At 31.9% G+C, this 11,452-nt stretch overlaps 1 protein-coding gene across 1 annotated transcript; it reads left to right on the top strand.

The window, feature by feature from the left end:
* The first annotated feature begins 2,061 nt into the window (after positions 1–2,061).
* Positions 2,062–3,352, top strand: LOC132729313 (dynein light chain 1, cytoplasmic-like). Its single transcript, XM_060715048.1, has 2 exons — positions 2,062–2,215; positions 2,987–3,352. Exon 2 carries the CDS (start codon positions 2,992–2,994, stop codon positions 3,259–3,261), a length of 270 nt encoding a protein of 89 aa, XP_060571031.1. The 5' UTR covers positions 2,062–2,215; positions 2,987–2,991; the 3' UTR covers positions 3,262–3,352.
* The last annotated feature ends 8,100 nt before the right edge of the window (positions 3,353–11,452 follow it).

Here is an 11,452-nt window from a genome sequence, read left to right as displayed (position 1 = left end):
AAACACGTCACAATTATGAATTCATATGTTTTACATTGTATTTTTGTGCTCCTTGAAAAATCCATGTCTTCTGCCTATTGTTATGTTGTATGTGCAATAAACATATATTGTATGTTTAACGCAATAAAATTATTTGAGTTGAGTTTGAGTTGAGTTGATATACATATACAGATAAATTTATTATCACTATAACATTTTCTGATTAAAACAATTCAGTCATTTTAAAATGCTTGGCCGAACTCTGTAGTATATATTTATATTATATCTCTAACTGAGTCATACAGATTACAGTAAAAAGGAAGTGAACTTCATCTTCCAACTTACTACAAAATATACAATCACAGTTCTATTCCACCGGCCACATTCTATATATTTTACCGATATGAGGATACTCTTACATGCTTAATCTACATATAATAATGTTTTTTTCTATATTTAGTATTTAGTGACATTAAGTATATATTTAAGGCATGGTTGAAAACCAGCACTACATATAGGTTTATAAGAAAGAGCTCTAATCTCCTACTCCCTGTTCTAGCCAAATATGGTAATAACCTAGTCTCGATAAAACATCAACAACTATTGAAGCCAAATTTGATTTTTGTGGTTGACTTTCGATGTAATTTAACATCATTTTATATAAATTGTATATGATTTAAATATTTATTTCAGGGCTGATAGTTACTTTCAAGCAATATGTTATATTGTACACCACAATTATAAGACTATGTCCGTTCTTTCAAGACCAGCCATATATAAAATCGTTTAGTGTGCTTACTTTTACACCTAATGTTCGTACATTTCGTCATTTGTTATTTACGAACTGTATATGTGATTTTTACACATTTAAGATGAATACAGAGGCTTCTTATCAATGTGGTCATACTTTTCCCCAGGTCCGGTACTCGTGCCTGTGTTGGAATCTTTAAATTTGTGGGAAAAAAATGTTAACCCTATGAAGTTAAATTCGTGCAGGTTAAAACGTGCATTTGTGAACTTGAATTCAAGAATATAAGTCATGTTATTGAAATATAGATTCCATGTTTCAAGTTGAGTTGAAATCGTTAATTAGGAATTTGATATGTTGAAATCGCGAAACTGCGAATCCAGGACGCTTAATGGTGAATTCGACAAGTGGTTCAATGGTAAAAACACTGAAATCGTGATGATCACGATGGTATAATAGTATGCTGATGAATGTACGACGATACGTGATGAAAACACAACATTTCATCGCATCATCGCGATTTTATCATCGTGTCATCGTATTTTTATTATTATTACATCACATTTTTATCATCTTGTTATCTGACCATCGTGTTTTCACTATCCATCGTGGGCTAGGTTAAAATAAACATTCGTACTGTGTCTTTCTTTCGCTCCGCGTGGGGGAGGCGAAAACACGATCATACAACATATATATTTTAGGCGAAATGACAACATACTTTGTCTTTGCCTTATTTTTTCGTATTTTCATGTTTTCGCGAGGGAAAATAGACGATATGGCACAAATCAGCCACCATATAATGCATAAAATGTAATCATTTTTGTTTCACAACGATTTCAGATATCAATACATGAACGTTGCTTATTTCTGTTTTTGGTATATATCATTTGCATATGTGAAGAGACGAAATTCCCTCAAACGTGTATAAATTTGGAGAGCAATCATATAGCACAGGTATTCGGCGCGTTGATTGGTCACTACCCCCGCCCCTTTTATCCATTCTACAACCCTTCTTCCTCACAAAAATAATGCAAACTGAAGTATTTTTAATTTGGAAAATGTTTTAATAATTGATATATGCTTTTAATTAAATTTCCTTTATGTCCTGCACAAAAATAAAAGTGATACATAGCAAATACATATGTATCATTTATATATATTTATCATTCTTTATTTTAGTAACTCTTCGTAACTCGGTTATATTTCTCTCAGATTATTGGTAAACAGTATGATATCAGATATCATACTGTTTACCATGACCGTTAATCAATATTGTGTGGTATTGAATATTGGAAATATGTTCATGTGTAAATTAAACTTTCACCGTCAAATATGGCGCGCTGATAGAAAATACTAATAAAGATATCCGTTTTACAGCCAACGAGAGCAAAGATTCACGTTGCTAATATAAAATAGTAAGTGTTAATTGGTTACTGACAACATATCACTTAATTAACAGACTTAGGAAGACATTCAACAGTTTAAAAGGTAACGTTTCTCTTTTTTTATAGAATTAAAAATGTTAAAAAATTTAAACATTTTTCTTACATGCATACATCACAAACTTTCCAGAAGGTGAAGTTTGTTTTGATGTTTTAATATGATACCGATACATTTTCATGTATCTCAAAATATGAATAGTTTTCATTTTTTTCATTTTTGCTCTTGTTTTTGAATTATTCATAGTATTTTTTATTGATAAACAATCATTGATTTTTATTTGAAAATTACACATTATCAACAGTTCTTTGTTTTAATTAATCAACAAAACAACATCAACATTTATTCATTAAGTGATAGATTAGTAATGTTATTTCAATTAATTTCAGTAAAACAATATCCTATTTTATCAATCTTAATTTCAAAGGAATTCATCGTTTAACTTTGCGATCCATTGGGGTTTATTGGTAGCACTTTTCTTCCTTGATACACAAGCTTTCAGTTTCAAGTTTATTAATTAAAATTAGCAAAAACAACCTTTGGTCATTTCAAATTGTTTATGAGAAGAATGGCTAAGACAAGCAATACTATTGACAGTAATATAATACAATGGTTTAGTGGGATAACATTATTTTTTATGGAATAGCTATTAGTATTTTTAAGTACTCCTGTACTTAGAATTCCGTGAAGTCGACTCCAGTATTTTTTTCAGTTATTATAAATTTAAATAACTTAAAAATTGTTTCTAAAGTTTTACTTTTGTATCATTGTGAACCTATTAAAGTAATGTGAATTACATTAAAATTGCTACTTTTTTAGGTAAAATGGCGGAAAGAAAAGCAGTGATTAAGAACGCGGACATGTCAGAAGAGACGCAACAAGATGCCGTTGACTGTGCTACACAGGCACTTGAAAAGTTTAACATTGAGAAGGACATTGCTGCTTATATCAAGAAAGAGTTTGACAAAAAGTACAACCCAACATGGCATTGCATTGTGGGAAGAAACTTCGGCAGCTACGTCACTCATGAAACCAAGCATTTTATTTACTTCTACCTGGGACAGGTTGCTATTCTTCTGTTCAAGTCTGGTTAAACTTTCGGTTGAACTAACATTTAAATACAAATGTATATGGTTGATTTGGATGGGTTAACACTGCCCAATAAAAAACATGAATGACTTTTTATCGATCTTTTGTTAATTCATACGTAAACAGTGAAATCCAATACACTTTAATGTGAATTGATTATGTTCATCGGACGCATGATTGAATCACGTAACATAATGAAATGTTTTAAATCCGATTTTCATGGGCAGTCAGTTTTATTTATACGCAATTAAGGATTGTTAATAATTTATTTATTTACAGTTGTGTCGGATCTCCGTATGTTCTATTTATAGATTTGCTTGCCATACATGTTGTGTTATACATTTTATAATAAAGAAAAAGATATGCATATAAATTTCTTTAATCATTTAAGAACTTCATGAGCGTCCATATCGCCATATTGATGCACACTTTCGGCGTATAATCATAATAAGACAATTTATATATTAGAACTAAATGTTGTACTTGAACGACAATAAAAAAGTCTCCATGCAACTGGCATATGCCTATTTTTTATTAATCATCACCGGCAAACACATTTTACATTCAAAACAATTCTTCAATAGTTAAGTCTCACGACTGATCCTCAGAATAAATGAATAAGCTGTGCATAATAAGCAGACAATATACATAGTTTAAAAACATTTTAGATAAAAATTTAATATTGGTTAAAAAATTTCACCTCCTTTCCATTCCATTGTTTTGCAAATGGTGCCCGGTCCATTTGCCGGTTGGTCGGTTTATTGTTCACCGGAAGATCGTTTCCGCTCAATAACTAGAGTCTAGAGAGCAATACAACTCATAGATCTAAAACTAGCTGTAAATAAGAGAAAGAACGCTCCTTTTTCGACAAGAGCGCAGTCACGGTAATAGTGAGTTCCGTTTGATAACACGAGAACAATGTGAGCTACAGCATGATAGTCCTTAACATCAAAGCAGCTCAATTTGTTGACTTGTACAGCTACCATTATGTCAATTTTGGGGATATCAATACGGAAATTAAAAGTTAGTCAGCCATCAGTAAAGAGCCTGGTCAGACTGCACGGGTGAGAAGATTGACCTGGCTTTTTACTGGTAGAAAGGTTTATCACTTTTGGTTCCAGCAAAGTAAGGATTAATGAGTAGAATACCTTATTATTTTGAGATTGGATGCTTAAGGGGCCAAGGTCGCAGTTACCTTATACATAAAAACGGTTTTGGCTAAATAAATATATATAGGGAACGATACACCACGCCGCCTCCAAACTTCTTAAGATATTAAAAGATCATAAATGTTTTGTGCTCAAAGGTCATTGAAGAAACTGTAGGGTTTATACATATCTGCTATTTAATACTTGGACCTTTCGTTTTGATTACTTAATATTGTATTAGAAATTTTGATAATTGCTAAAATTGTACAACGATCTATTAAAACAAAATACAATTACTAATTTTACTAGCGGGAACTCCATCATATTTTACCAAGAAATGTTTGTACCTATTTCAGCTTTTTTTGAATGACACGACGGTTTTTGCATTCAAAACAATTCTTGGGTAATTTATCTCACGATTGATTTTAGAATCAATGAATTAGTTGTTCATAATAAATACAGTCACTTCTGAGATTTTAATGTCTGTTATCTGTTACAGATAAACTAAAAAATTTAAGATTATTTTTGTAAAAAAAAACTGTACAGATACGTATTTACCGGTCATTTCATTACAGATAACCCCATATGAGCTCTGTATCAATTCTGCGCGAAAGATACACAAGAAATATACAGTTGCTTAAAGACATAAATCTCAAAACTTTTCTTACATTTTGGCAAAGTGAAGTTTAAAGTTTTAGCAAAAACAAATTCGGCATCAAGGGGAATGGATCAACTTTCCTTGTAAATAATTTAAGTAGCTTAAAACATTTGTATTTAAATTATTCTCTAAGTTATGATTCATATTTCAAAAGAGACGTAAATATTTAATCACCACTACAAAAGTTCTAGATGGTAATACACTCAGACTCTGGAAGAATTACGGTTGTTTCCATTTATTTAGTATATACATACTCGTGTATATTCTCAGGACAAGCGGTCTATAGAAAGAGCATCGATTGCCGAGTGTTTTGATGTTCTTTCTCTTTTGTATCATAGTCAAATAAAATAACACGTTCCCTGTTGTCACAGTATGAAACCCCGGGAAAACGTAACCAATGAACGAGCATCTGAATAATTATGATTGCTGACTGTTTATGTTTTCTAGAAAAAGTAAGCAAAACATTATTTTGTTTCATAAGACAGGAATGAATTGCATTAACACTCCTAGGTATTGCTGAAAACTCATTGTTTTACATGCAAGATTATGTAATTGGACCCTATCCTTGTTTGTACGTGACTGCTGAGGAAAAATAATGTTATGCTTACTATATTTTTATCTGATCTCGAGTTGTAAGAGCCGATTTGCAGTTATATGGGTAAGAGTTTGATAAGACTCCCTACGGTCGTCTTAATACAAACTCTTACCCATACATAGAAAGGCCAAGCATGCATTTTATAATGTTTAAATAATGGTATCAGAGAAATGTAAGATGCTTGTTACCTGAATAAAGCAGCGATAAATGTGAAATAATTTGTCATAAAGTAGCAAAATGTAAATTGTAGTAAAGTACTTCCATATAAAATACTCATTTACTATAACTGCACTCATTGCAAAAAAGCAACAGATGAAAAAAATGGTTCAGGTAATTGGCCAATGGGTATCTTTTTAGATAATATAGAAGTACGCCAAAATTAGAAAGCTTTTAAGAAATACAAATAAAAGCATTTTGGGCCTTTAAAACTTTATTTCTATAATCTCGGGGCGATCGACACCTAGACCCCTAAATGAGAACTTTACATTTTCATGAAGTTCCGCTCTTAATGTGTGACTATATACTAAAATAGTTTTACTGCCATGCCTGTACGGACTACATATACTACTACTTAAGGCGGCATCTACACCTAGTCAAGTTTTTTAAATGTTACTTTTAGATAAGCTAAATAAATGGTCCTTTCAAGATTTTATCAGGCACATTTTTTAATGAAATGTCTTATTTAGATTTCCCAGGATTTATACCTTTGTCTAAGACTATCATATTTCTATAAAATGTGTAAATAAAAAACACAGGACAATGATGCGATTAACTAAAAATAATTTTTTAGCTTAATAATTAATACATTTTTTTTTATTTGATGAAAGTTCTTCACTAACTGATCAAGATCATTTAAAATCCCTATTGATTCTACTATAATTCAGGGCACATGTTTCGATATGTTTACCATTGTCTTTGACTACAATATATCGTTTAAAACGTCATAAAAATTCATTTTTATTGATTGACATTTTATGAGCCCAAAGTGCGGTCGCTTGTCTGATGTTAAAAAATGCTTATGTACCTATTTAACGCACGTTGCCCAAAGTACGTAACGCGCTCTGGGGTTCGATCCCAAAGTACGTTGGACCCCAAAGTGCGGTGTTACAGTGCTATCAGACTTTGTCATTACAGATTATATATTAGATTTATTATACAATGTTTGATTATATCAGATTTATTATACAAGATTGAACTAGATCTATGTCAGATTTATTATATAAGGGTAAATGTCAGATTTTATTTTATCAGATATTATAATCAGCAATGAACAATAATTATACTAGAATAAAGACTTTATTTAAAGAGAGAACTCATTTTAACAACATATCAATCCTCCCTCAAAAAAGAACAATTCAAATTTAATATATATTCAAACTACTGAAGTACATAAATGTACGAGGATTGATCAAAAAGTTCTTGGCCAGATGTACTTCCTGTAGTCAGAGAACACAACTAAACTTTTCAATATAATCGCCCAATACATCAATGCACTTTGCCCACCTATGCTCCAACTTGTTTAACCCTTCAAAAAAGAACTCTCAGTCTCTATTTTGGTCCTCAAAAAAATCATTTACCGCCTCCATGACACCTTCATTGCTTCCGAAACGTCTACCACGAAGCTTGGTTTTCAGTTTCGGAAACAGGTAGAAGTCAGAAGAGGGGGCCAAGTCCGGAGAAAATGGGGGATGGGGAAGGATTTCAAAGCCGCAGTCAGTTGCAGCAGCCATCGCAACTTGGGATGTGTGAGCTAGCGCATTGTCGTGCAGGAGTCAATTTGCCCCTCCTTTTACGCGCAAATTCTTGATGCAGACGTCTCAATTCGTCTGCATAGTACGTACCGTTTATGGTATGGCCTTGCTCAAGGTAGTCAAACATGATTATTCCCTGACTAACCCAAACAATTAAAGCCATCATCTTTCCTGCTGATGGCACCCTCTTGATTTTCTTCGGAGGGGGTGAGCCAGGGTGCTTCCACTGCATGCTCTGTCTTATGGACTCTGGATCGAAGAAATGGACCCATGTTTAATCCTGATGAAAATAAATACACACTCACATTCATACATGAAATTATTATTATTCTATTTGCCTTTTCTTTTTATCATTTTAAAATTTATTATTTTTAATTATTTTATTTACATTAAAAAACTGGGTTTTATAAAATGCCATTGGTGGCAAATGTCAGTGTAGTGGCTAGAAGTATAAATATACTATATAAATATAAGTATACTTTTTGATCATACCTCATAATATACGTATATGATTTGAAAGTCAAAGTTGTCAATTTGTGCTATTATAGCATAAAATCGGCTATTTTTCCCTATTTTGCCCATGTTATAACGGGACCAAAACCATGTGTTAACATAGTCACGCGCTCTTGTTATAGCCCGGTTTCACCTATGCGCAATACATACAGGGCCCAGTAAACAAACAAAACATGACGATTTGGCCTGTTTGCCAAAGAGTCATGCGCTCTTGTTATATTGAAATTTATTGATTCGAGGGCCTCAGTCGCATATTCAAGTAAATATGCCGGAAAAACGGCGTATAGACATCGGTGCTAATCTTGGTTGTAGCCCTTTCTAAGAAACGGACAGTTGTCAATGTAAATAAATACAGTAGAATCTACCTTTTATTCAGTTTAACACTCTGATTAACTTACAAAACTAGATAACACAAAATTAATATGAGAAAATGTTTTTTATTTATGTTAATGTTGATAAATGCTCAATATATTTCTTTGAGAGAATAATGCTTAGTGCCTGATTTTTTTATAAACTTGTTTGCTTGAAAAAAAAACCGATTAATTCTGATGTCACTCATGAATCTGAAATCATTCTAGAAGAATTTCTGAGGGTCATGTTTTGTCTTGGGTAGAGGGTAGAGTAATGTAACGTGTTTTTTTTTCTTGAGATAATAAATCTCCAAAGGCAAAGGTTTGTTAAATCAATTAAAATTCAAAATTTCGTTCGGTTCCAAGAATTTTCCAAGTTGTTGGCCCCGGAAAAATGAAACGCATACGTAAAACATAGAATTGGATAAATACCGTCCAAGCACAAGAATTTAATGTAATTGTGTTTTGTATAAACTATACATCACGAATCTGTTTGAAAATTTTATGCTATAATAGCGTCAACGCACGTTTATTTCGTGTTATAAAGTCTGCAGAGTCCCTCGGAACTGTTGGAGCTCTCGCCCTACCGGGCTCGGGCACCAACCATTCCTCGGGACTCTGCAGACGTTATAACACGGAAAAACGTGCGTTAACCCTATATTATGGAATGGACATAATGAAAGGATATACATGCAGTTTAGATTTAAATCGACGTCTTTGCGAAAAAAGATACTGCATGTGTTATTAAGTAAAAACCAATACAAAAAGTCAATTCATATTTTTTAACAATAATAATAATCTTTTAATAACATCTCACGTATATAAGGTTTTCAAATGGTAAACAAATGTAACGGACTTGATATAATCAGGAAGGCCGTTCCAAATTAAACAAAAACTAATGACCTTTGAAATTGTTTCGTATTTCGTCTAGGGATGTAAAGTTGAAAATCACACGATGCACGCAAATTTCGAGCATAGACATCTAACGATAAAATGAAATTATTCAATACTGTATTGTTTAACATATTCATTATCTTAAACATCATAACAGCTTTTTTTTAAAAAAAAACAACCATCTGTGAAAATTGTTATTTTCTTCAATATATTGATACATATTCTACAAGGCAGATGTTTTTGTTTCATTTGTGTAAAATTTGGAATTGTGTTTTCGGACACTCGAAAATAAAATAATAGAATCTACTCATTTTAGGGTTGTCTGTCCAGAATGTTTAGTGAACCAGGTTTTCTCAGCATGAAATCTTTAATTAACAGAGAACATCAACGGAGATGTCTATAATCACAAAGATTTGCCATGGATAATCTCTTTTAATACTTTTAATACTTTTATCAATGTTTTTAAGTTGTATGTACATATTTAAAAATAAATTATCACTACAAGATGTACAGAAATGGAAAAAATATGCAGCAATGTTTAACCTCAATTTCCACGGAACGCGAATTACGTCACAAAGTGTGCGAAACTAGATAGAAAAAGTAATTTCTTTGAAATATTTCTACAAGAAAAAGAATGACAATACTGAGTATGTAGAATCAAACTTTACGGCACATGATTATAATAATGATTATTATAATTTCTGTAGAACAGCTAAGGATGAACACTAAGTAGAGGTCTATGTTAGTTGTACATGTATTAGCTTTAGTGTCCAACTTTATTTGTCATCCAATGGAAACGCTGTATTTCTTCAAAATAATGAGTGTTAATTTTCATAGAAGAACAAAAGTCGATACTATATCAAATTCTGTTCATAGTCGCCTTCTATTTTTCATAGTGCTTCATAGAATCGCGTTTGTAAAAATAGTCATTTGCATAAATTTGCACATGCGCAGCAGCTTTCGTGGGCCGCTTTTGAATATTAATTAAGTAAAAATGACGTCAAAAGGTCAACCTACATTAATTTTGCATTTATTGATAAAGGATATACATGCAGTTCAGATTTAAATCCACGTCTTGGCGAAAAAGATACTGCATAATGTAAAAGTAAAAACCAATACAAAATGTCAATTATTATTTTTTATTACGAATGTAGAAAAAGGTCTTAATTAATTTGTAACTAAGAGGAAAGTCACGTGTGTCTATTCACTTTTTTTCGGTAGACAGAAAGTGAAAGTAGACATTATGTTTTTGGAAAAAATATTACGTGACCTCGTGTTAACACATGACAATTAGTGTATACATGTATAAATCATATAAGATATTAGCTACTAAGTATCAGTTGTCCAACTCATCAAAGTGTATAAATCATATCAGGTAACAATTATCCAACTCATCAAAACTTTTTTTTGAAAATAAATTTATGTTTCAATATCGAGCAAATGGAAACTCGCATCAGCCATATGCCAAAACTGAAACACAAGGGGTAGATCTACATTGTCTTCGCGAAAAGTGACGTAAATCATGCATATTTATAAGGTCAAAGTTTAAACCCACCATTCATGCAGGTAATTGTTTTGTAAAGCGGACTGGTAGTGACGTAATAAAATGAATATTAATGAGGCCAAATAAAGTTTGACACTAAATATGTTAGTATTCATCCGTAGCTGTCCTACAGAAATTAGAAACATTCTCCGGTCGCTATCGTTCCCGTCGAAGTTTCTTATTTCTGTAGAACAGCACGGATGAACACTAACATATACATAGAAGATATACATTTGCTATATACTTATAAATGAAACATTGAGAAATATTGATGAAAAATGCATATTTTTATTTTCCGTATTTTCACTGTAGAAAAATATTTTCACTGCAGTGAAACATATTTTCTGTATTTTCACTGACGTCTTGTCGGACTTCTTTCTTCTAAATTCAGCAAATAAGTAAAATTCAAGGGGAAAACGTCCATATATTGTAATGTTAACAAGAGCTGTCTGTAGGACAGCACGCTCGACTATTCTAAGTGCTTGATAGTAAAAGAGCCTTGATAATGTTAAATTTTTTAAGTTCACAAAAGGGCTAATTTTTTTTTATAAATTCATGTTATAGGTCTTAGAGAGAGTCTAATTATACAGAATTGGCTTGACTATTTGGAAGGTAATGTCACGAGGGTTTTTTATTGAGTATAATAATACTAATTACCTATGAATACATAAATTTGACAGAAAAGGTACAAAAGCTTGTTATTAAGATGTTTTATCAAGTAAATCACTGCTTTATTATTATGAA

The sequence above is a fragment of the Ruditapes philippinarum genome, unplaced genomic scaffold (genome assembly GCF_026571515.1).
Source record: "Ruditapes philippinarum isolate M1 unplaced genomic scaffold, ASM2657151v2 ctg17_1_1_1_1, whole genome shotgun sequence".
Taxonomy (NCBI): domain Eukaryota; kingdom Metazoa; phylum Mollusca; class Bivalvia; order Venerida; family Veneridae; genus Ruditapes; species Ruditapes philippinarum.
Note: the sequence above shows the minus strand (reverse complement) of the source record. Positions and strands in the feature narration are given on the sequence as shown.

Bases quoted from the DNA above. Each gene is read 5' to 3' on its own strand.
- LOC132729313 (XM_060715048.1), top strand. From the start codon at position 2,992: ATGGCGGAAAGAAAAGCAGTGATTAAGAACGCGGACATGTCAGAAGAG.